The sequence below is a fragment of the Lagopus muta genome, chromosome 18 (assembly GCF_023343835.1).
Source record: "Lagopus muta isolate bLagMut1 chromosome 18, bLagMut1 primary, whole genome shotgun sequence".
Taxonomy (NCBI): Eukaryota; Metazoa; Chordata; class Aves; order Galliformes; family Phasianidae; genus Lagopus; species Lagopus muta.
In genome coordinates, this window is record NC_064450.1 from 616,090 (window position 1) to 641,582 (window position 25,493).

At 43.1% G+C, this 25,493-nt stretch overlaps 1 protein-coding gene across 2 annotated transcripts in view; it reads right to left on the reverse strand.

The window, feature by feature from the left end:
* Window positions 1-547: 547 nt before the first annotated feature.
* Window positions 548-25,493, reverse strand: part of LOC125702276 (myosin heavy chain, skeletal muscle, adult) — a 30,657-nt gene continuing 5,711 nt past the window's right edge. The window contains exons 1-39 of one of the 2 annotated variants that reach the window (XM_048965332.1): window positions 22,291-22,420; window positions 21,264-21,508; window positions 21,033-21,176; window positions 20,781-20,937; window positions 16,695-16,722; window positions 16,491-16,602; window positions 16,313-16,405; window positions 15,765-15,828; window positions 15,574-15,672; window positions 15,365-15,468; window positions 15,137-15,275; window positions 14,131-14,249; window positions 13,883-14,032; window positions 12,939-13,109; window positions 12,011-12,317; window positions 11,838-11,905; window positions 10,444-10,531; window positions 10,234-10,351; window positions 9,790-9,913; window positions 9,041-9,177; window positions 8,686-8,941; window positions 7,804-8,046; window positions 7,412-7,588; window positions 7,177-7,322; window positions 6,998-7,088; window positions 6,522-6,911; window positions 6,247-6,373; window positions 5,115-5,233; window positions 4,468-4,664; window positions 3,878-4,061; window positions 3,634-3,799; window positions 3,337-3,461; window positions 2,872-3,180; window positions 2,513-2,716; window positions 2,107-2,232; window positions 1,847-2,017; window positions 1,660-1,764; window positions 1,431-1,526; window positions 548-827 (exon numbers count right to left, since the gene is read on the reverse strand). In XM_048965332.1, the coding sequence (XP_048821289.1) occupies window positions 672-827; window positions 1,431-1,526; window positions 1,660-1,764; window positions 1,847-2,017; window positions 2,107-2,232; window positions 2,513-2,716; window positions 2,872-3,180; window positions 3,337-3,461; window positions 3,634-3,799; window positions 3,878-4,061; window positions 4,468-4,664; window positions 5,115-5,233; window positions 6,247-6,373; window positions 6,522-6,911; window positions 6,998-7,088; window positions 7,177-7,322; window positions 7,412-7,588; window positions 7,804-8,046; window positions 8,686-8,941; window positions 9,041-9,177; window positions 9,790-9,913; window positions 10,234-10,351; window positions 10,444-10,531; window positions 11,838-11,905; window positions 12,011-12,317; window positions 12,939-13,109; window positions 13,883-14,032; window positions 14,131-14,249; window positions 15,137-15,275; window positions 15,365-15,468; window positions 15,574-15,672; window positions 15,765-15,828; window positions 16,313-16,405; window positions 16,491-16,602; window positions 16,695-16,722; window positions 20,781-20,937; window positions 21,033-21,176; window positions 21,264-21,470 (5,817 nt within the window). In that variant the 5' untranslated portion in view covers window positions 21,471-21,508; window positions 22,291-22,420 and the 3' untranslated portion in view covers window positions 548-671. Of the gene's footprint in view, window positions 828-1,430; window positions 1,527-1,659; window positions 1,765-1,846; window positions 2,018-2,106; window positions 2,233-2,512; window positions 2,717-2,871; window positions 3,181-3,336; window positions 3,462-3,633; window positions 3,800-3,877; window positions 4,062-4,467; window positions 4,665-5,114; window positions 5,234-6,246; window positions 6,374-6,521; window positions 6,912-6,997; window positions 7,089-7,176; window positions 7,323-7,411; window positions 7,589-7,803; window positions 8,047-8,685; window positions 8,942-9,040; window positions 9,178-9,789; window positions 9,914-10,233; window positions 10,352-10,443; window positions 10,532-11,837; window positions 11,906-12,010; window positions 12,318-12,938; window positions 13,110-13,882; window positions 14,033-14,130; window positions 14,250-15,136; window positions 15,276-15,364; window positions 15,469-15,573; window positions 15,673-15,764; window positions 15,829-16,312; window positions 16,406-16,490; window positions 16,603-16,694; window positions 16,723-20,780; window positions 20,938-21,032; window positions 21,177-21,263; window positions 21,509-22,290; window positions 22,421-25,493 lie in introns of those variants that run through there. The other variant, XM_048965333.1, reaches the window with a different exon arrangement.

Sequence of the window (25,493 nt, forward strand, 5' to 3'; positions counted from 1 at the left end):
GGTACATCACACAGATGCTCATGTACCCAAGAGTCGTGCCACTGAAGAACATCACAACAACCAGCAGGTGGATCAGGCTGCTAGGATTGAAATGGCTGAGGCAGATCTGGACTGGCAGCATTAGGATGAATTATTTCTAATTTGGCATGCCCATAATACCTCAGGTCATCAAGGAAGAGACGCATCCTGTAGATGGGCTTGGGATCAAGGGTTGGACTTGACTATGGACGGTACTGCAGAAGTTACCCTTTAATGTGAAATGTGTACTGTAATTAAATAAGTGAAGTGGATAAAGCCTCTTTATTTTGAAGAGTAACGGCTGTGATTTCCCTGCCTTTGAAATGTCATTTCTAATTCTGTTCCAATCACTAATTCACAGCTAATGAATTGAGATAGAAGTGGTAAGCAATTGGCTGCTAGTAGACAGAAAGCTCTACCGTGGTAAGAACATGCAAAGGTTATAAGCCAAAATTGGGCCCAAAAGCACATGATAACAGACACAGTAACCAGTTACAAGAGGAAGAGATGAAATGTAATGCTCATGATGTGTCTGTGAAGTAATCCTTTTATTTGCCATGTATGGAGGGGGTTAAAAATACAAATTATGGAAGAAAGTGACAGAGTTTTCACATTTTGTGAATTCCTTATGCCACTTTACTGTCATGACATTCTCACTCTTCCTCTTCTATCTTCTTGCCATGAATCTCCCGGCTCTTCACTCGGAGCTTGTTGACCTGTGACTCTGCAATGTCAGCCCGCTCCTCGGCTTCCTCCAGCTCGTGCTGGATCTTGCGGAATTTGGACAGGTTGACATTGGACAGCTCCTCCTGTACAAGGACAAGGAGTTGGTGGTGAGGAACCAAGGCAGGGGTTTCAGTCCTTTTGTGCCCAGGCCTTGAGGGGCTGTAGCTCCCCAGAGGAAAGCACAGACCTTGTCTCCTGCCTACCATGGCTTAAACATAAGACTCACAAAGACTTCCTCATCCGCCCTTATTTGAGAACCCACATTAACAAAAAGCACCAGAAATTTGTCACTCTTGAGGAGCTGTTTTGTCACATGGTCTTATTATTTCTTGTACTTATTCTCCTCTTCCCTAGTGCCTGATTTACATTTCATTTGTTAGATTCAGAAACACATGAAAACCCCATGATGTTGATTACTGCCACAGATTCATGAGCCTCTTAGTTAATGGATGTTGGCAATTTTAGTTTCATTTCCTGGATAAACTACGCTGCAAAACATCCCTCAGTCAATCTCTGACTGCAGCATGCCCCAAAGAAAGCAAGGCTGCCTGACATGATAATGAACAATGAGCCAAGACGTGTCTCGGGAGATTCTTTCAGGCCCTTTTCTGGTTTTCATTCTGATCTCTACAATCATACTTCCTTGAAGTAAAATTACTCTCACTCATTCTTCAAGTTATACTTACAGCCTCCTCAGCTTGTCTCTTGTAGGATTTCACCTTCATCTGCAGCTTATCCACCAGATCCTGGAGCCTGAGAATATTCTTCCGGTCTTCCTCAGTCTAAAGAAGTTGATAAGCAGGAAAGATAGAATTGCTTCCCAAATGAAGACAACAATACCGCATGGGGACAATGCGCAGCCATTTTGACGTGCTGGTGTAAGGGGTGTCAACTCAAGGAGGCTTCCTGCCTTACCTGGTAGGTCAGCTCCTTCACCCTCCTCTCATACTTGCGCACACCCTTCACGGCTTCAGCGCTGCGCTTCTGTTCAGAATCAACCTCCCCTTCTAGCTCCCGTACCTGCAATGAGAAACCCATATTTGGAGCTTCCCTGCTATGACCTGGTATTGCACGCACTTGCACAAATACCAGTCCTACGCACTCTGGCCTCCAGCTTCTGGAGTTGCTTCTTGCCTCCCTTCAGGGCCAGCTGCTCTGCCTCATCCAGACGGAGCTGCAGGTCCTTCACTGTCTGGTCCATGTTCTTCTTCATCCTCTCCAGGTGGGCACTGGTGTCCTGCTCCTTCTTCAGCTCTTCTGCCATCATGGCCGCCTGGAGAGGCAAAGCAGCAAAGCCAGGTTTGCCAGAGACTTTTTGGGGGAGATGCATTAGCCATCAGCAGTGAAAGAGCCACGACTCACATCGGTGATGGCCTTCTTGGCCTTCTCTTCAGCATTGCGGGCTTCCTGGATGGTGTCTTCCATTTCACTCTGAATTTGCACAATGTCAGTTTCCAACTTCTTCTTGGTGTTGATCAAGCTGGTATTCTGCATAACAGGAATGTTAGGATTTTTACTCTTAGACCTGATACCTCCACATCAAGAACTGAGAGGGAGAATAACATTTGTTAAAGTTTGTAATGCAGGAATCCTCTTTAGAGCCATGGTAGCAAACCAGATAGAGATGGCTAGCTGGATTAGATATGTCGCGGTATTGTTCTTCAAGTGTTTACACAGTGAGATGCACAGCAATAAGTAAAATACATAACGATATCTCATTCTACACTATCTCAGGCTGATGGGATTAATTCCCTGGAAATAATCTGACCTGGGTGTGGAGGAGCTGCACACGTTCAGTTGCGTCCAGAAGCTCCTGCTCAGCCACTTTTCTTGAGCGCTCTGTCTGCTCCAGGGCTGCCCGTAGCTCCTCAACTTCAGCCTGCAGCAGGTTTGCTCTGCGCTCCACCATGGCCACCTGCTCCTTCAGGTCCTCCTGTGACCTGAGAGCATCGTCCAAGTGTATCTGGGTATCCTGTAAAGCAGAAAAAGTAGATTACAAGGTTGCAGAGCAATGGAACCCTGTGGATAGTGACATTTCTTGCTCTTTTAATGAATTACAACTGTAATAACGACTCTATATAACAGGAGGGAAGCAATATGCCTATGTGCACTTATTTAGCTTCATACCTTGAGTGTTCCTTGTGTGTTTCTCAGGTTCTTCTGTGCCTCAGCAGCCATGCGGTTGGCATGGCTCAGCTGGATCTCCATTTCATTCAGGTCTCCCTCCATCTTCTTCTTCAGCCGCAGGGCTTCATTCCTGCTTCTGATCTCAGAATCCAAGGTGCTCTGCATGGACTCCACAATTCTGAGGTGGTTTCTCTTCAGCTGGTCAATTTCCTCATCTTTCTCTGCTATCTTCCTGTCAATCTCAGACTTGATCTGGTTAAGCTCCAGTTGGAGGCGCAGGATCTTCCCCTCTTCATGTTCCAGGGAGGCCTGGACAAGTAAAAAAGAAACAGTGAATAGAAATATAATTTCCTCTCTAAGCAATCTCATATGCAATCCTTCAGAACACAATCTATATTTTCCACAATATCTACAGATTACTGTTTCCATTCCATAAGATTGGAAACAAGTCTTAGCACTATGTACCTCAGCTTCCTCCAGAGAGGCTTGGAGTTCAGACTTCTCCTGCTCAATCTGCTTCTTGACTTTCTCCAGCTCATGAATCGCCTTTCCTCCCTCTGCAATCTGCTCTGTGAGGTCGGCAATCTCCTCTGTAGAGAAGAATGAACATTCACATGGTCAGGTATAGAGCATAGAGGGAAAGGCCCTGTGACCCCAGCATAACAGGTCTGCTCCCATCACTGCAGGCACAAACCCAGGTGGAGAGGTGGGCAGGAGAGCTTCTGAGAAAGCCCTGCCAGCAGGAAAGGCTGAGCGACTTACGCTGCAAGTTCTTGTTCTCACGCTTCAGCGTTTCCAGGTGGTCCAGGGACTCCTCATAGGCATTCTTCATCTTGAACAGCTCTGTGCTGAGGGAGCGAGACTCCTTCTGGGAGGCCTCCAGCTCAGTCTGTGCTTCCTCGTACTTCTGCTTCCACTCTGCCAGGATCTGAGGAAAAACAGATCATGAGTATGAATGTGACAATCATGTTGTGCCCAGGAAACACAGGCCTGGAGCCCAGAATACCTTGTCAAAGTTCTTCTGCTTCTTGTCCAGAGCTGCGCAGGCAGCATTTGATCGCTCCACGTCAATCATCAGGTCCTCCACCTCATTCTGCAGCCTCTGCTTTGTCTTTTCCAGGGAAGCACATTTGGCATTCACGGCTTCAACGTGTTCCTCTGCATCCTGCAGGCGCTGTGCCAGCTTCTTCCTGGAAGGAGGCAAACACAGCTGCAGGTTAGAGATGAAGAGGGAGCCTGCGTTTTACATTCATAAGAGGGCATTTGATCACATGGGGATTTTGACCCTCCATCTGTTCAGTGGTTTTTCTGCATAGTGGTTGCATGCAGTCTAAAGGGTTTGTCTAAGCTTTGTCCTAACACCTACTGAGTATTCAGCCTTTGTTAGCTTAACAAAATCCTGAATGTATGTGTCTTTCAGTCTGCACTTTTTCACAGACTGAAAGACTGAAATGCTTTTCCTCTCTCTCTTCTAGCGCAAGCAAGGATGTCACTGCCTTCATCCCAACCCTATCTTAATCCATTATCAGTGACTTCTAATTTCCCTTGATTATCTCAGACTTCTCCAGCCATTTCACATCCTAATTCCCCACATACTTGGCCTCCTCCAGCTCCTCTGTGCGCTGAATAGCGTCCGTCTCATATTTGGTTCTCCACTGGGCCACTTCGCTGTTGGCCTTGGACAGGACACGCTGCAGCTCACCCTTGGCTTCCTGCTCCTCCTCGTATTGTTCCCGAAGCAACTCACAGTCATGACGTGCAGATTGTAAGGCATGTGCCAAGGCGTTCTTGGCCTGTGAGAACATTGAGATTTCTAAGCTGAATATCTTAAGATGCATATTGAAAGCGGGATTGTCATAATCAGGAGTACTGCTCCAGGGGTAAGGATGGGTAAACCCTGATGAAACAAATGTAAGGCCGGGAGACAGTGAATCCCTCAAAAATGTGTGCTAGAGGATCAAGATATGTTAATGAAAATTGGCCTGGGGACAATAGTGTGATGGTTTTGTAAATATTTCTAGAAATGAGCATGGATCTTGTCTTACAGGGTATCAGAATCTCCTCAAAGGATAACTTTCTCTAGCATCAAATTCACTATGGTTCCTTCCCCTCAAGTACAAACGCTGCTCCCTCCTGTACTGCACGTGTTTGGGGAAAGAACACTGAGCCGCTCTTGTTTTAGATAGGATTCTACACATGCATGTCATGGTAACATGGCTTGAAGGAAGAAGGTATTTCCAGACCTTTATTTCTTCCTCTAGATGTCTCTTCAGTTCCTCAATCTGTTGGGTAAATCCTTGCTTGCCCCTAGAGAGCTGAGAAATCAAAGCATCTTTTTCCTCTGCCTGGCGAGAATATTCACCTGGAAAATGTAAAGTGAGAAGAAAAAAGAAGTGTTATACTAACAGTAGAATCATAGATCATAAAGTGATTTGGTTTAAATATGACCCATAGGTCTTATAAATCCCATCATTGTCACTTAACCATGTCCTTAAGCATCTCATTCACACATTTTTAAATGTTTCCAGTGATTCTAATACTTCTCTCAACAGCCATTTCCAATGCCTAACCACCCTTTCCATGAAAAAATTCTCCCTGACATCTAATCTGAACCTCCCCTGGTGCAAACAGAGACCATTCCCTATCCCTAGACCACTGAGAAAAAAATCAAAACCAGCTTTTAAGAAAATGTAGAGCGTGATGAGGTTTCCTCTAAGCCTCATTTTCTCAAAACTAAGCAACCTCAGTTCCCTCCTGTCTTGTTTTCTAGCTGCATCATCAGCACTACTGTTCCAGCAGCTCTAGAATTTTAGTGTAGTGAGGGATCCAAATGTGTAGCAAGTTACACCAGTGATGAGTAGAGAAGGAACAATCATAAAATCATGCAATCAGAGAGTCAAAGAATAGTTTGAATTGGAAGGCACTTTCAAATCCATCTACTTCCAATCCTCCAGCCATGGGCTGGAATGCATTCCATTACATGAGGTTGCTCAAAACTCCATCCAATCTAACCTTAAGCTCTTCCTCAGAAGGGACATACACTGCTTCTTTGAACACTCTGTTCCAGTGCCTCACCACTGTCTGCCAAAAGAATTTCTTCCTGATGATTAATCCCTTCCCTAGTCCTGCTGGCCACACTATTACTGATGTGGTCCACATGGACATTGCTATTGTTAGCAACCTGAGGTCATGTTTGACTGAAGATAAATGATATAAATGTTTAAAATATCTACAATAACAAGCACTTGGGTACACTGTAAAGCCATGGAAGCTGGAATAGTTATGAGATGTGAGCTAAATTCTCCCTTTGCACTGTAACGTATCATTCTAATTTAGAGGTTCTCTCATTGGACATCAAGAATTAGGATATGTCACCTGTTTCTGTTTGCAGACGGGCTCTTTGGGTATTGAGGTCATTGATCATGCGCTGATTCTGCTCCTCCTTGGTTTTAAGCTCACTGAGCTGGTCCTCCAGAGTGCGGCACATCTTCTCTAGATTTGCCTAGGTATTGAAAGCAAGGAAGGAAAGGAGATGAAAGTCTGGACTCTGTCTGATTTTTACAGCAGAATTCTGGTACAAGTGTGATTTGTAGATACCGCCTAAGCACCATGCCTTTGCCCTGTGAATAAATACTATTGCCTTTCTTTACCTTGGCTTTGGAGACAGACTCCATGTTGCTGGCCAAGTCATCAATCTCCATCTTCAGCTCACTCTTCTCCTTCTCCAGCTTCTGCTTGACTCGTTGCAGGTTGTCGATCTGCTCCCCAAGCTCCGCTGTGCTGTCCGCATGCTTCTTCCGCAGGGCAGCAGCCGTGGCTTCGTGCTGCAGTGTGGCCTCTTCCAGGTCACGGCGCATCTTCTGAAATTCTGCCTCACGCTTCTTGTTCATCTCAATCTGAGCTGCCGTAGCCCCTCCTGCTTCCTCCAGGCGCTCACTGATCTCCTCCAGCTCCCTGGAGAGGTCAGCTCGGTGCTTCTCTGCTTTGGCCCGAGAGGTTCGCTCTGCCTCGATTTCCTCCTCCAGTTCCTCAATACGGGCCTGGGGAGCATCAGGAACCCTTCACACCCATGTCCTTCTCCTTCAGATGTTTTCTGAAGGCCAGAAGGGAAGGACCAGAGACTTGCCTGCAGCTCCTTGATCTTCTTCTGTAACTGCATGCCCAGGGCTTGCTCATCCTCAATTTTGCTCTGGATTTGGCTGATTTCAAAGTCTTTCCTTTTGCACAAAGCAAATGATGTTAGTGCCTGAAAAAAAACATCTAAGTGTACTCACTAGCACTCAGGTGTCCCACAACCTCACTTACTTCTTCAGTTTCTCATCCAGTTGCTGCTTATCATTTTCCAAATCCATTATGCTATCATGGGATAACTTCAGGTCTCCTTCAAGTTTCCTCTTTGCTCTCTCAAGGTCCATGCGCAGCTTCTTCTCTTGCTCCAGGGATCCTTCCAGCTAAACAGAATGAGATCATCAGTGCTCTGCCAGCCATGTTCATATATATATAATAGCCATATATAATAGCCATATGCTTTTGTTCTTACATCGTCCACTTGCTGCTCCAGCTTGGTTTTAGCTTTGGTCAGTGTATTCACTTTGTCTTCCTCTACTTGCAGGTCATCCAGTGTCTGCTGATGGGCCTCTTGGAGGGCTTTCTTCTCCTTTGTCAGCTTGGCAATTGTCTCGTCCAGGACTGCCATCTCCTCTGTGAGATTTTTCACCTACGAATTGGTGGAAACATTAAAACATGGTATAAAACTTGCCTGTTGTTGTAGTGGCAGTTGCATTTTGCAGTGTTTTGCAATGAGGTTTATTTTGTCTTTTGCAGTTTAGATGAGATCCTGCACAATTTTTCCAGAGCCAACATGTTCTGGTGTAGTAGACACTTCTACTCTGAGAGTAGCTTCACACATTATGTGACTTCTCATGTGTGTACCTTGTTTTCAGTGGCATGCTTTTCCTTCTCAACCTTGGCCAACGTTAACTCCAGGTCATCTATATCTTTCTTCAGCTCTGAGCATTCATCCTCCAGTTTCCTCTTCTTGGCTGTCAGCTCAGCATTAATTTCCTCCTCATCCTCAGCCCGTTCTGTCACCTCCTTAATTTTGGCTTCCAGCTGGATTTTGGTTTTGATGAGCTGGTCACATCTTTCCTCAGCATCAGCCAAGCTATCTGCTTCCTATAGACACAGATTTTTGTGAGTTATAATGTTTTGAAGTTCTGTTTTTTTTTTTTTTTCTCCCACAGACACAATATTTAAATGCTTCTGTTTTGTTTTGTTTTGTTTAATATAATATTGGGGAATTAGGTGTTTTTATTTGTGAGAATAATGAACTAGAGAAGTTGGTGTTTTTTTTGGAATGAAGAAACTGACTCCTGATTGATAGCTGAATGTCAAATATCTAGCAATCTAGTCATTATGGTACATTTGTGATTAGGAAAAATATGGAAAAACCTTCTCGTGGTTGCTTTTACTCTATTGCATAAGAGCACTGCTTTGAAGGCTGAACTGATGGAGATTCTTCCTATCCAGTTCAGACAGATTTGTTTGCTACTTTTTACAATTGATTAGTGCTACAAGTCTCTCTCCTTAGGACAGAAGAGCCATCAAGTTTATTTGGCATTGCCAGGTTACTTCACTGGCTGATAGGGGGCACCCCTGCCACTGTCCATTTATTCAACCTTCCAGTAACTCTAAGTGTGTGACTTCTTTTCCTATTGTAAATTAGTTATCTTCCTACAAGTCTCTGCCTGGAGGAAAAAAGCAGTCTGCCTGTGTAACACTTTATCCAAGGGACAAATAAGCAATGATATTCACCGCCTGCACTTGGAGCTGCAGGTCATTTTTCTCCTGCAATAGGACAACCATTTTCTCCTCCAGCTCCTTCCTCTTTGCCTCAGACTTTGCAAGCTCTTCCTTGGTCTTCTCAAACTCTTGTTTCATGTTTGCCATCTCCTTCTCAGACTCTGCACTCTTCAGCAGGGGTTTGATTTTGAAGAACAGCTTCATCCAGGGCCAGTGCTTGACATTCATGAATGCACGAACGTTGTACTGGATGCAGAAGATGGACTCCCTAAAATACAGTTCATGTAGTGATTACATACCTTGAGTGTGAAAATTTTAAACTCAATTAACCAAGCACCATGAGAATAAACTAAATATGCATATTTACCTCCTCTCCACCATCCTCTGGTACTCCACTCTCATCAGGAAGCCCCTGCATCTGGCTTGTGTGCGAGTGATGATTTCAGCCAGCTTATCGTCTCTCATCTCCTCCAGGAGTCCCAGCAGCCCAGCTTTGAAGAACACCTTGAAAATAAAATGTTGCAGCACATAACTGTCGGGTAAGCCATAATACAGAGACAACAGGCTTTCAGCTTTCAGAAGGAGACATTAATGATCATGACCAGCCTAACCTTGGCTTCCTTCCCACATCATTTTTCCACTGTGTCTAGGAGCTTCTTGATAGCTCAGCCCTAGACCTTCAGTCCCTGCCTGAATCATCTTATTACAGTTTTGGTTTCCCACTCAGCCTGGCTGTGGACCACAGTGAACTCTTCTTCCTGACTTAATGTTAGACCTGTTTCATTGATCAGGAAATTACTGAGTTGTGCCTGATCCTTGGTATCCTACCTAGACCTGGCCACAATCAACCTTTAAAACAAGAGTTTCTTGTTGAGTCTTCACCTCACACCTTTCTTGTTGTCACAAACCTACTGGATGATTTGGACTCTTAGTTGAATCTGTCCTTGGTTGGTCTTCTTCACTTGCCTTGCCAAAGTACTGTGTGCTTGGATCTTTTTTGGCTGAGGCACCTGAGCTGCCAGCTGTGTTACTGCACTGCACTGCACTGCACTCCCTGACCCTCAGGAAGCAACCAGCTCTTATTGCTCTCTCTTTGAACACAAGACTTGTTCATACCTTGGTGTGACCAAATCTGTACTGGGTGTGGTCCACATCAATGGATCCAAGGAGCTTCTCAGAAGCCTTCTTGCTATCCATAAATTGTCCTTCTGGGATAGCACTCGCATTAAGCACTCTGTATCTGTAGGAGGAAACAAGATATGAAGAAATACCTGTTATTGAAACCCCCAGTACAATTGAACCCCAGTCTTCTCAGACTGTCTCTTTGAATTAGTCTAATGCTGGAAGCCAATTCAACCTTTGAGAGTGGGATACGGAGAATATTTTTACTGTTAGTTCAGAGTCCAAAGTAATCCTAATCTTTGGCCATGTCATCATGATCTGATAGAGAAGCATTTACATATTACTTCAATACCAGTGTAACGTGTATGTTTCAAGTGCATTTCAACATCCAGGCTATTCACTTCGTTCTGAATGCACAGCAAGTGGTACCACTCTTACCTCTGTTTGAAGTCAGCATATAGGACTCTGCTGGGGAATCCTTTCCTGCAAATCCTGATGCCCTCGAGCACACCATTGCATCTCAGCTGGTGCAGCACCAGCTCATGTTCCATGGCACCTAACAAACACCACAATTAGTGACTACCCCACTGTTTGACACTCAACCTAAGAGCTTCTGCAGTTCTAATTTTACCCACTGTATCTCCTTACCAGGTGTTTTTGTTTCATTTGGGATGATGCAGCGTACAAAATGGGGGTGAGTGCTTCTCAGGTTTGTCATCAACTTGTTTAAATTCTCCTGTGAATGTATGAGATTAATTATTATTAATTGTTGTCCACTTAATAGTGGATTTATCAAACTGAATGTTTCAGGATACAGACTTATCTTTCCTACAGCATATAGCAGAGCTCCTAGTTCCTCAGAAACTGGGAAACTGCAGACACCTGGTTTTGTCAGGCTAAGCCTGACTACGTTTTTATGTGGTAGTAGATTTCACAGAATAGAAACAGAACAGTTTTGCATTGGAAGAGACAGGCTTGGGACAGAGTGACTGGGAGACTGTGCAGAGGAAGAGGACCTGGGGGTGTTGGTCGATGTTCAGCTGAACATGAGCCAGCAGCATGCCCAGGTGGCCAAGAAGGCCAATGGCATCCTGACTTGTATCAGAAACAGTGTAGCCAGCAGGAGCAGGAGGTGATCTTCCCCTGTACTCATCATTGGTGAGGCTGCACCTTGAATACTATTTTCAGTTTTGGACCCCTCACTACAAGGAAGAAATTGTGGCCCTGGAGTACATCCAGAGAAGGGCAATGAAGCTGTGAGGGGTCTGGAGCACAAGTCTTATGAGGAGCGGCTGAGGGAGCTGGGATTGTTCAGTGTGGAGAAGAGGAGGCTCAGGGAAGATATTCTCTCTGCAGCTACCAGAAGGGGAGGCTGTAGTGAGGTGAGGGTCAACCTCTTCTCCTGAGTAACTAGTGAGAGGACAAGATGGAATGGCCTCAAGTTGTACCCAGGGGAGGTTCAGGTTGGACATCAAGTAAAATTTCTTCTCTGAAACAGTGGTCAGGCACTGGAATGGGCTGCCCAGGGAGGTGGTGGAGTCAGTGTTGTGTCCAAGAAACTTTTAGATGGTGTTCTAAACGACATGGTTTAGTGGGGAAATACTGATGATAGACGGATGATTGGGATGGATGATCTTGGAGGTCTTTTCCAACTTTGGTGATTCTATGATTCTACGATTATTTATTCTAAATCTAAGTTGGTGAACTTTACCCTTTTGCAATTTCTATTGAATCCGGAAAAGATAAGAGCAAAACTGAAGGAGACAGTTGCGATAAATCAGCCAAGGATGCAATATCTGTAGCTAATTAGAGAAAAAGGAACAAGGCAATTGCCTAGATTGTTTCAGGAGGCTGAACGATATCAATCTATCTCCTTCAATAAGAAGACCAGACACACATTGAGGTACAGCTTTCCTGGTATTTCTAGTGCCTCTTTCTGATTCTGCAAGGATGATAAGATTAATGTCCAAAACTGAAACACACATTTCAGATCCAGAATGAGTTTGCTGTCCTTCCGTGAAAAAGGTAAGTTTGGTACTTACGCGGAAAAGAGCAGAGACTGTCTGGAAAGAAGAACCCTTCTTCTTGCCACCCTTTTTGGAACCACCCTCTGAAAATCGAAAGAAATAATAAGATCAGAAATCTTTAGCATTGCCTTTAAGATTCTGCTTCAAACTCTATGCGCATATGAAAAAATTGATTGTGGAAAATTTACCAGCTTCTCCACCGTAGGTGGCAAACAGTAAGGCCAGTGTCTTCACAGATGACTTTTGGTACAACCCAATGACAGTTTCGTTCAGGGGGTCCTTGTTCTTCTCAAGCCAACCAGTGATGTTGTAGTCCACTGTGCCAGCGTAGTGCACCAAGGAGAAGTGGGCCTCAGCCTTGCCTTTGGCAGGCTTGGGCTTCTGGAAGTTGCTGGACTTGCCCAGATGCTGGTCATAGAGCTTGTTCTTGAAAGAGGTGTCAGTTGCCTTGGGGAACATGCACTCCTCTTCCAGGATGGAGAAGATGCCCATGGGCTGGAAGATAGCACAAGAAGTAACAGAGAAAGATCACCTTAGTGTGAAGCGTGTGCTATGAGATTCAGAGGTACATGTGTATTGCTGGTAGCATCTCTGCCTGAATAAGAGGCTAAGTTTGTCTAGAATTCTCTTGTCTTTCCTTACCTTTCAGCAGTCTGTCTTCTCTGAACTGGTAAGAATGTCTCACCACTTCAGGTTAAAATTGGCTGTAGAACCAGGAGAAGTGGCAGACAAATACAATTGGGAAAATAGCTACAAGATGCAGATTGTCTTGGAAAATTGGGGCATGCCATATTTATTTCCTAAACAATGTGTGTGGAGTTTTGATTTTGCATCTTCAGAGAAAATGTAAAGTGACTTTAGTTGTTTTTAAAGAATTCTGTTCGTGGGAGTCTAGACTACCTTTTCCATGCTTGAAGACACAGTGATGCAAGATTGGTGATACAGATTTCCATTTAGCTGTACTAATTCCTCAGCACTGGACTAAAGTATTATTTCCACAAAATGTCTTGTTTCACTGAAACTGGCTGTGCGGCTGCAATTTCTCTCCTAGCTGAATCTAACTGAGAAACATCACAAAATTCCAGAATACATCATACACTTAAATGGAAAAAGTACCTTTTCAATGAGCTCAATGCAGGCAGCCAGGTCCATCCCAAAGTCAATGAATTCCCATTCAATGCCTTCCTTCTTGTACTCCTCCTGTTCCAGCACGAACATGTGGTGGTTGAAGAACTGTTGCAGTTTCTCATTGGTGAAGTTGATGCACAGCTGCTCAAAGCTGTTGAACTGTTTAAAGCAAAGAGAAGTGCACACGTTCTCAAAGAGGCAGCAATGATCACAGAGTTGTGTTAGTATACTTCTGATTCTGTTTGAAATTCCCCAACTGAACCACCAAACCTAGCAATACAGTAATTACATCTAATTTCTTAGAAGGATTCCTACTATAGAAAAAATGTACCGTCCTTGCAGGGCTTTATTAGCACTATTTTTGAAATCAATCTGCAAGTAAAATTTATTTTTTACTGTGCTATTCAAAGATTGATGTTTCAGGAACCTCAGTTGCTGCACCATGGAGGTGTGTCAGATCTCTAACTTCTGGGAAAATGGAGGCTTCCTCAGTATCCACCAGAATTTCTCTGCCCTCAAATCACGAATCTAGTTTTCTTTGTTTTGACACAGAAGTCCTATTAGCACCACTGCATTCACAACACAGGAAATATGCTCTATTTCATATATCACAGCATTTCCCTTTCCTTGGCTCTTCCAAGACTGTTCAAATCCCTGGTCCACATCTGTGTGAGCTCTTTTCCCAATCAACGGTGTCTAAATTTGTCTGTCAAAACAGTGTTTTTTTTCTACCTGTTGACAATATTAAGAGTCAAAGTGTATGCTCATAAAGCAATTTAAGCATTCTACTGTGATAAAGAGAGATGATTATCTCAAAACCAGCAGATGAGGAGCATACACTTCAGAATCTTCTTAAAAAGAAATGTGTTTCTGAGTTCTCAAGATCTCTTTCTGCCCCTCTCTTAACTATGATGCCAAGTTTTGTTCCTTACATCAAAGATCTCAAAGCCAGCGATGTCCAGGACACCAATGAAGTACTGCCTGGGCTGCTTGGTATCCAGCTGCTGGTTGATGCGAATAACCATCCACAAGAACATCTTCTCATAGACAGCCTTTGCCAGAGCACCAACTGAGTTGTGCACCTAGAACAGAGATTAAAGAACTGGAGTTACCTTCTGTTGCAGAAGAAGAATACTCACATTATTCTTCAGATCATACAGTTTTATACTTAAGATTATACCTGTGACACAGTTTGACCTTTGGTCACGAATTCATTCCCAACCTTAACTCGAGGATAACACAGGGCTTTGAGCAATTCAGCTGAGTTCAGGCCCATGAGGTAGGCAGCCTTATCAGCCACTAGAAAGGGAGAAAGTAAGAAAGAGGGGAACATTCATCATTGGTCAGTGGCTAGAATTTGGTCTGTGTGAGCAAATCTGCTCTTCATTTTTCAGAAATGGGAAGTTATTGGTATGCTCTGACTGGCTCAACCTGGAGAAGAGAAGACTGAGAGGGGATTTTATCAGTGCTTATAAATATCTACTGAGTGGGAGTCAAGCAGTGGTGTCCAGCAACACAACAAGAAGCCACAGACAAAACTGGAACATAGGAAGTTCCATATTTACATGAGAAAAAAAAAATTACTTTGAGGGTTACAGAGCACTGGAACAGGCTGCCCAGAGAGGTGGTGGAGTCTCCTCTGGAGATATTCAAAACCTGCCTGGAAGCTTTCCTGTGTAAGTAACATAGGGAACATGCTTTAGCATAGGGTTAGACTAGATGATCTCCAGAGGTCCCATCCAACCTTTATAATTCTGTGATAAGTTATGGGAAGGATTGAAGATTATGGAAGCTAATGCTCGCCTGTTTTAAAAGCAAGAACAGGCATTGTATGAATAGGGAAAGCTTGAATCTGGAAGCTCCCAGAACCACTCCTAAGCCCTCTGATATCATATTAGGCATGATTGCTGCCCACTCTTGTTCTGAGGAAACAGACTTTCTGCAAAGCAAGAAATGCAGGACAGATTTTGGAGAAACAACAACAGCAACAACAACAACAAACAGTTATAGTGCTTGAAGGTTTTTCTAACAGAGACCCTTAGTTAAAGTTCCCATTTTCAGGCTGTGTGTTTTTGAGAAGCATCCACTGGATAAAAGAATAGCATTTCTTGTGATCAAGGATACAGTTAAACAGATAATGAACAAAGAAGCTTTTCATCATTTTTACTAGCTGAACTAGGTGATACCTTCTGTGCCATCTGGCTCTGCCTGCTCCTCTCGCTGTTTCTGCTTGAACTTCAAGTTCCCATAGTGCATGACAGCCCCTGTCAGCTTGTAGATGGCAGTCTTTTCATCAGCAGTGAAGCCCAGGATGTCAATGGCACTCTGCAGTGGAAATAGTCAAGTGAAATACGTCTTTAGTAAGCCACCCTGCAAGGCATAGAATGCAGGTATCTTTGTGCTGTGTTACTCACATCTGTAGCCATAAGTTCTTCTTGGTCATCAATGCTGGGAACAGTAATCTCGCCTTGACTCACATAATGGAAATCGTATGGGTTGGTGGTAATAAGGAGCATGTCTGAAAGCGAGAATAGCAAAGATACAGGCTTACATTTTCAAAAGGGCAGAAAAGGAAACAGTTGCTTGGTGATCATCTCCAAAAAGATGTAATGCTCCTTCCTACCTATTAGCTCTGGTTTCTTGTTGGAGGTGACCTGATAAAAGATGTGGTAGCTTCTCTCTGCTGGGAGCTGGAAAGTGACTCTGGACTTCTCCAGCAGATCTGAGAAGGAAGGAAGGAAGAGTTAGGTACAAGACAGGACATGGAGGTGGGAATTTGGGAATGAATGTGAGCAGGCCAGGAGCATCTCTTACAAGTTTCAATGTCAGCAGAAGCCAGTTTGCCCGTGGCCCCAAAGTGGATTCTGATGAATTTACCCTGTTGAGGGGGAAAAGAACAATTTCAGCCTGGATACATTTCACTGCTCCTGTATAAAGCAAGGAGAATAAAGGACTGAAACACCATTTCTGTGAGGGAAGGCACAGAAATGACAGAGAAATGTCAGGGGCATCTTTTCAGTGTCTAGAAATGCCTCAAGGGAAGGTGCAAACAGGTCGGAGTCAGGCTCTTTCCAGTCTTGCCTACTGATACGGCAAAACACAGTAGGAGAAAAGAAACAAACACACTTGGAATACAAGAGTTCCATCTTTACTGTGCTGATGGCTGACACAGATTGCACAGAGAGTCTGTGGAATCTCCTTCCTTAGAGATCTTCAAAAGCTGCCAGGACGTGCTGCAGGACAGCCTGCTCTGGGTATGTTCTCTTGAGTAGGGAGGTTGGAGCAGATCACCTCCAAACACACCTTCCCACCTCAACCATGCTGTGATTCTGTGAAAGTTTTTGTCCTAGGCAGCAACTTACAAAGCGTGAGGAGTTGTCATTCCTCACAGTCTTGGCATTTCCAAAGGCTTCCAGCAGTGGGTTGGCGCTGATGATTTGATCCTCAAGTGTTCCCTACAGGATGATAATTATCCATTAATATTGTTTAGTTGCAAGGGCAATTACAGATCAAGTGTTCTATCTACTTTCCCTAACTTACCTGCATTTTTCCAGACTGCTCCTCCTTCTTCTTCTCCCCACTAGCTGCAATTGTTGCAAAGTACTGGATGACACGTTTCGTGTTCACAGTCTTCCCTGCACCAGATTCTCCACTGTCAAAGCAGAGTAACAGAAAGCTGAGGTCAGGCAGTTGTCCAGGGACACAGGGCAGCCGTGCACAGACTCCAGCAGGGAGCGTACTTACGTGATCAGAATTGACTGATTCTCGCGGTCTGTGAAAGAGGCAGAAAGAAAAATGCTGTTAGTGGTGGTCTTGAATAAGATGGAACTCATAGTGTGAGGTAAATACAAGCAGTATTTTTGGAGAGAATTACATACAGGCAGCTTCAGTGAGGAAAATATTTCCTGTTGACAAATGTTAGGTTTCTACACTGTTTTTTCCCCCTGCGCTATTCATTTAAAATCTCTCTTGGGGCAATGAAACTTGATATCTCTTCTTGACATATTTCCTCAATCAATCTAAATATGGCATGAAGACTTCTGGAAGAATTTGTGTAATTTTACATTTTGGAAAGTCTGGAGAATTATGTTCCTCAGAGAATAATCAATAATAATGATTATTGACGCTGGAATGAAACGCTCATATGAAGCAACTCCCTGTAGAATCCACAGAGATTAATCATATATTTCTGGTGCGTTTTTTGAATGTTCCAGGAAGTACAACTAAAGACTAATAAAATATCAGAGAGTCTTCAAATAGTGGAAGAATCTGTGATCAGTTTCTTTCAACTTCCCTTTAGCAAAATATCATTATAGAAGTCTGACTAATTGAATTGGCTTCCCTCTCTATATAGCAAGCAGTTATAGACAACAAATGTATGCATCAAAAGAATTCTGACTGCTCCCTTACTAAACTCCTTTTATTTCACTATTCTGTCCTCAGTAACTCTGGTTTCTAAAATTGTAGAGACTTAATCAAAGTTGGAAATGTTTAAACAGTCTTTTTTTTTTTTTTTTTTTTTTTTGGTTCTTAATGATGAATTCAAAGGGATTCATTATTTCCAAAGTGGAGAAGAAAGTTCCTATATTGTTTTGGTTGTCTTTTGTTTCAGATTTTTTTCTGTTCATTGTTTATTTCTGCCTTTGCAAGTCTATTTTTAAAGGCATTGACTACGACAAAGAAGCATGAATAAGGCATATATGAAAGAAAATGCTGAGTTACTTGTCCTTCATGAACTTGCTCTAATGCTAAAAAGTGAAAGTAGAAAAGGAGAAGAAACATATAAATTATCTTCGTATTTTTCTTCAGTATTCAAGTATTTTATTTATCAGACAACATTATTATGCTTAGTTATGTTTCTGTGTACTTATGAAACTATTGCGGATGCAGGAACATCAATGATTTTATTTTCTTCAGGAAAAACTGCAGTTTCAGTGCAAGGATACTCGTACATTTTGGTCAAGAAACTTTCTTGCCTGAGAAGAAACAACTCCAACAAAGGTATTAGCCAATAACTAATTTGAAATTAATACTTCTGTTGTTGTTTCTGGATGGTGCAGTTTTGCTGAGATCCTGACTCCCGTTCTTTCTCAGCAAGTTGTAAATATCAGACTAACACCTGAAATCAGACCATTTTCTTTTTTCAATCTGTGTCTGATCTGTGTCTTGACTATGAAGATAAAATACCAAGGACTTAAGCTACAATATATTTCAAGTGATAAATTTAAATCATCTGAACTCTATTAATATTTTATGTCATGTTTCAAGCAAATGAGATCCAAATAATGAATAGGGCTGTGGTGCTCACCAATGCAGAGGAGACTGGTAAAGATACCAAGACTGGAGGCAGCCTGGGCTGAAGTGTTCATGCCCTGGTTGACTTCGTGATCTTGAGGAACATGGGCCTGGCAAAGAGTGGAGTCAGGATCCTAAACTTCAGGAGAGCAGGCTGTTTAAGTAATTGTTGCATGAGATCTCCTGAGAAGAAGTCCTTAAAGACAAAGGAGTGGAACAAAGCTGGCTACTCTTTAAGGATGCCTTTCTGAGAGCACAAGAGTTCTCCATCCCTCAGAATAAGAAAGCAGGCAGGAGAGGCAGGGAACTAGCATGACTGAACAAGTATCTGGTAGTCAAACTGGGGGAAAAGAAGGGCAAGTATCGACAGTGGAAGCAAGGGCATGTCACCTGGGAAGAATACAGAGATGTTGTCTGGACTTGCAGAGATGGGACCAGGAAAGCCAAGGCACAGATGGAATTGAACTTGGCAAGGGATGTTAACAACAACAAGCAGGGATTCCACAGGTACATCTACAGAAGAGACAGGCCAAAAAGATCCCCTGCTAAATGTAAAAGGAAAACTGACAGGAACAGATATGGAAAAGACTGAGGTACTCAATGAGTTCTTAGCCTCAGCCTTCACTGGCAGCCAGGATTCTCACATCCCTGAACCTGAACCTCAAGGTAGGGAACTGCTCCCCACTGTGAGGGCGGAGCAAGTCCGAGACCAACTCATAAGGCTGAATTTAGACAAGTCCATGGAGTTGGATGACATGCAACCCACGGTCCTAAAGGAGCTGGCTGATTTGGTTGCTGAGCCGCTCTCCATCATATTTGAAAAGTCATGGCTGTCAGGCAAAGCTCCCAGGGACTGGAAAAAAGGAAACATCACTGCCATTTCCAAGAAAAGGAGGAAGGATGACCTGGGGATCTACAGGCTGGTGAGCCTCACCTCTGTGCCCAGGAAGATCATGGAACAGCTCTCCTCCTGGAAGATGTGTGAAGGCACAAGAGGGACGATCAGGTGATCTGATATAACCAGCACAGCTTCACCAAGGGAAGGTCGTGTCTGACCAGTCTGGTGCCATTCTATGATAGAGTGACAGCACTGGAGGATGAAGGGAAGGCAACTGATGTAATCCACTTGAACTTCTGCAAGGCCTTTAAGATGGCCCCCTAATATTTTTATCTCTAAACTGGAGAGAGAGGGATTTGAAGGATGAACTATTCAGTGGATGAGGAATCAGTTGGAAGGTCACAGCCAGAAGCTTGTGGTCAATGGCTATTTATGTCCAGATGGAGGCCAATAACGAGTGGCCTCATCCAGGGGTCCATCTTCAGTCTGGTACTCTTGAACATCATGAGTGCACCTCAAGATGTGAACCTTCAGGAAATTTTTTGATGACACTAAGTTAAGTCAAGTGATTGATTGATTCAGCAGAAGGAAGCGATGCCATCTAAAGGGACCCTGATAAACTCTAAATCTGGGCCCTTGTGAAGCTAAGAGGTTCAACAAAGCAAAGTGCAAGTGCAAAGTGCACTCTGGTGAGATAGTCCCAGATATGTATACAAACTTGGAGAATTCCTTGGAAGTAGCCTTGCTGAGAAGGACTTAGGGTTCTGGTTGATGAAAAACTTAGCATGAGCCAGCAGTGTGCACCTGCAGACTGGAAAGTCAGTGATATCCTGGGCGCCATCAGAAGAGGGGCAGCCAGTAGGACAAGGGAGGGGACTCTATTTGACCCCTCTATTCTGCCCTTGTGAGGACTCATCTGAAGTACTGTGGCTAAGTCTGGAGCCCCCAACACAGGAAAGACATGGAGCTTTCAGAGAGGGTCCAAAGGAGGGCCACGAAGATGATCCAAGGGCTGAAGCACCTCTCCTATGAAGGCAGGCTGAAGGAACTGGGCTTGTTCAGTCTGAAAAAGAGAAGGCTAAAGGGAGACCTCATTGTGACATTCCAGTACTTTGAGGGAGTTTAGAATCATGAAGGAAATCAACTTTTTACACAGGTAGATAGTGATAGGATGAGAAGGAATGCTTTTAAAATAAAGGAAGTAAGATTTAGATTAGATGTCCGGGAGAAGTCTTTTACTGAGAGTGGTGAGGTGCTGGAACAGGTAGCCCAGATAGGCTGTGGATGCCTTGTCCCTGAAGATGTTCAAGGCCAGGTTGGATGGGGTCCTTGGCAATCTAATCTAGTACATGATCTAGCATCTGGCAACCCTGCCTGTGACAGGGGGGTTGGAACTTGATGATCCTTGAGGTCCATGCCAACCCATGCCATTCTATGATTCAATTATTGGTTTCATTTGACCCAATATGTCTTATTAATTACTGTTACTGTAACTTTTTTCAGTGCCCATTTTTGCATGCTATTAATAAGAATTCTATAAATATTTACAACAGAACTATGTTTCATGCACAATATTAGCAAATATTAAAATAACAGTTCATTAAAAGTTCATGCTGAGGTTTACATCTCTATGTAGACTGATTATTTTTTTTTAAAGCAAATATTAACTTTCAATAAAAACAATGCAATTTTCTCACCATTCAGCATGAACTGATAGGCATTGTCAGAGATGGAGAAGATGTGTGGAGGGGCCTCCTGGCGCTTTTTGCCTCGGTAGGCCAACACCACCTCCGGGTTGTACACCGGCAGCCACTTGTAGGGGTTGACAGTGACACAGAAGAGGCCCGAGTAGGTCTGCGAGGAAGGGACACGGCACGTTGGCTTCCACTCAGCCTGGCACAGCAGTCCTCCCCAGCTACCAGCCAAGGAAGAGAGCTGCTGGTACTTACGTAGATCATCCAGGCTGCATAACGCTCTTTGAGGTTGTACAGCACAGCGGGTTCGTGGAGGTGGGTCATCATGGCCATGTCCTCAATTTTATCGTACTTGGGAGGGTTCATGGAGAAGACCTGATCTTCCTTCACAGTCAGAGTCTAACAGAGGAACACAGATTTGTTAATGTCAGCTAACAGTTGAAAGTAGTTATTACTTTCAGTTCTTAACCCTTGTTTTCTTCTCACCTCTCCAGCTTCAGTCTTGACAGTGACCTTCCCAGATTCTTTGCTTTGGATTGTCCCTTTCACAAAGGATTCTTTGGGATGGGCCACAAAGACAGATGTCTTGGCATCAAAAGGCTTGTTCTGGGCCTCGATTCTTTCCTTCTCTGACTTTCGGAGATATGGAGCGGCCTCTCCGAAGGCGGCCATCTCAGCATCTGGAGAAGCCATGGCTGCGCTTACACAGGAGGCACAGTCAGAAGAGCGCTCTGTAGGAAAGAAAATATGCTCAGTCAGTGAGTATACTGTTCTGTGAAAAAGAGAAAATCTAGAGTATACAAGCATATAAGATCTAAAACATAAAAGTAGGTATAAACAACTCAAAAGTTTTATTTCAGCCTACCTATCTTGGTTGGAAATACCTGTATTCTTTCCTGAAATTAAGATCAATTCCTAATTACATCTGGCTATGAAAGGAAGAAATTGTTTTTGAGTGCTGCATTGTTGCAATACAATCTTTCAGTGTTGTATTATCTTGGTAGATTATAATGAATTTTGATGATGCCACTGCAGAGATTTCAAATGAAATAAGTCTATGATGTTGGCTTAAAAACTATCTGCAAGTCTCTGAGAGACTTTCTTGTCTAATAGAATTTACTTGCTATGGAAAATTCATCTTGCACTTTTACATACATTAATATCATAATTGCCTACTCTGCTTTCTCAAAAACTTAAGCTGCAGCATTTGTTCGTGGTCTTTAAAAGTTGATACATTTTGTTGTCAATTCTGATGGCAGAGGCTGGAAGTCAGTCACTGCTATTTGAAAATATTGCAACTCGTTTTATCTGTTGCACAGATAAAATATATATAAAATATATCCAGAGTTAATGTTTGAGTGGATAGCAAAAAAAAAAAAAAAAAAGAAAAAAAGCCTTCAAAACTATACTGGTAATAGATATAGTTCCTCATAGAAGTAGGTGTCCAAGGCTTGTAAGAAGTAAAACAGAATAAAAATTTTTGCCCAGAAATTCACAGGAGACATGTGCTTACCTTGAAACTTTCTGTCAAGACTGGGCACAGCACTCCATAGAGACTTTTATAGAGTCTGGTATGCAGATGCTTTGGATGTTTCCCTTTCCTTCAGTCAAAATATATTTTGGCAAACTTTCTTTGGCAAAACTGTCTGGCAAACATAACTAATGGCATAATTTTCATTTGATTTCACAAGATATATTTAGAAATGTTTTATATCTTACCACTCCTGTGGATATATTTACTCTAAATAGTCTGAAAGGGCTGTTAATAAGGGGATCTTCATGAGTCAAAACACATAAAGAAGTTGGATGCAAAATTTATAGGTTGTTTCACCACTCTGGTAACAGCTTAGTCTTTGAATCAGGTCAGATTGTTTGACACTTCTGTACCTCAATTATATTAGTAATAAAAAGGGAACAATGCAAAATATCTTTCATATACAGTCCTGTGAATTTAAGGAATATCTTTAAAGTATGAGAAACGACAATTTTATGAAAGAAAAATTCTGAATGTTCTTTACTAATTCACTCCATTTTATATGGAAAATAAGAAAAACAAACACATATCTTGAGCCAGGATATTGACTTTAACAGTGCTAGAAGAAGGAAATGATACAGCATATCAGAATAAGAACTCAATTTGGGGCACGTCGTCTGTACTTAAAGCATGAAAATTGACTCCTCAGTAAAAACTAGATAATAAAAAAATGCAAGGTAGGGAAATTTTTGCTGTTTTCATAGTCAGACATAACTGATACTAAAGGAAAGTCTCATTTAGTCTAAAACAAAAAATTACTTGCAGTACCTCATACTCAAAGGAAAGAAATTATATAGCATTTTTTGAAACAGTTCTAGTTGTAAAATATTGAGTGATTTTTTAAGAGCTGATTTGGAAGAAATGCGTAACATTTAATGACTAGCACTTGTGCTTCCTCACAGAGAAGTCACTAACAGTCAGTTATTTATGTTTCTTCACTATTACTGAAAATACTCCAAGACATCTTAGAGGCAAAAGTAACCTAGACCAATAAAAATCTTCAACAACAAATATATGTATAAATCATAAATAAGTAGTGATACTTCCCGTTTCCCCTCACTAGAACAAGCCCTGTTACCCCAGCTTAAATAGATTGTGTGTCTCATGATAGTTTGTACAAGAATAACCTCAACAATGCCAGAAAGCAAGATGGGTTCTTGTAGACCTTCACTACCTACAACTTCAAAAACAGGAGCCACTCCACACAACCACAACTACACACACAATCATTCACATACAATTCACAGCCCAATGCACTCTGACATATTCCTAGTCCAGCATTCCCATACCATCCCAAATATCTTGCACATTCTTACACTTTCTTACACTTACTTACACATTCATACACTTTCAGCAAAACAAAAGCTATCGACATGATGATGCTTATAACAGAGTGTGAGAGGTGATAGGCAGTCCTGCACAATGCTAATGCTCTGAGAAAGAAGGAATTTGCTGGTAGTCCTGGAGAGTGACTAACCTAGGTATAGGAAAAGGGCACTCTCACTTGATCTGCTTTGAATGCTCTCAGATCTAAACATGCTCTTCTGCTGGTAGTTGACATTTTGGTTATTAAAAGCTCCAAGAAAAGATTAATTTGATCTAATATCCAGGTATAGACCTGTGCATGAAGAGGACTCTGGCACTATGGCACCCATGTTTTGGGTTTCTGAGGCCCAAAATGGGAGACCAAATCCAGAGCTCCATCCTGGGCCCACTGAAGAGGGAGTGAGGAGGATGATGGAAACCAGGAGCCAGAAGCTGAGAGGCAGTCAGTGCCATAGGGGTATGTATTAAGCCCATCCTCTCTGGGCAATCTCTGACCACTACTCACATTCAGAAGTTACAACATGAGAACAGTTCAAGGACAATTCTTGTATAAATAATATGAGTCCAAATGAACATAGAGTTGAGGAGAAAGGTAAGGAGACAACTCCCATTTAGATTTAGAAAGAAAAACACTCCAAGCAAAATTCTCAATGCTCTTGCAAATGGTGGCTCAGTCTTCACACTGAAAATACTTCTGCTTAGTCATCTCAACTAAATACCACACAGGCTCTCCATCAAATGGTGCTACCCCCAGCACTGAGTGACTTCTGCAAGTGCCACCAGGTGTGTCTCCATATCTCTCTGTCAGTTGACTTGTAATGCAGATACAGTAGCTAGGTGGCTCAGACCCAGTGGTGCTGACAGTCTGAAAGTGTTAAGCATTACAGAATTCAAGGCTCAGGTTGAGAAATTTCACTGTAATACGAAGCATACAAAACCAGAAATGAACTCCAGAGAGGCTCTGATAAGAGGTTACTTATTCAACAAGATGACTATTCATAACTCCTCCTTTGGGAACTAAATACCAACAAAAGCTTGGTGGCAGCAAATCCTTGAACTGCCCTCTTCAGGGCAGAAGGCTCCTGGAGGGAAAGAGAAAGGACTCACAAGGGCAATCCCAGAAGGCCACAGGGAAACATAACATCGGTTTGAGTTCAATTCCTTTTTCTTTCAAGGAGTGCTTAATTTTTGCACGCAGGCATCTAAAGGCTTCCCAGACACTGGGAGTCTGCCAAGGGAAGTTGTTGGTCCAGAATCCACACAGGTTGAGCTTCACAGTTCTCAGTGAGTTAAGGCCCAGAAAACTCTGACCCACTTCCTCTGTCCAAGTGTGGGGCAGCCAAGTCAGCACCTGTTCTTGACAAGGGAGAGGTTTGCAAGAGGAGGCAGCCATGTCCTGATGGGAGGAGGGAAGAGGGATCCTGACAGCCACGGATGTTCTGCCATCCCTGTTTTCATTGCTGTAGAGGGCGGGATGGAGTCCAGTGGTACGAGAAGGAAACCACAGCACATATTCCTAGTTCTTGCCTGATCATTCTCATTAGCTGCTCCTTTCCCAGGAGCTCTTCCAGCTGCGTACCCCTTCCTCCTCCAATGTCTCCAGACCTTCCTTCCTTACCTCTGCAGCCCCCACCCGCTCATGCCCTGCTGGCAGCCCTAGCTGGCTGCTCCAGCTAATCCCTTCAGCTGATGATTGAGTGACTTCCTCAAGATCTCCTGGCTATAGCAGGACCCATGGAGCAACCAGAGAGCAAGAAGTCTGTGCTGCTGAATGGGTGTAGATGAAAGAAATCAATTACCTGCATGCAACGTTAACATTTCCTTCCCACTCTGGCATGATTGCCTTTGGTGGAATT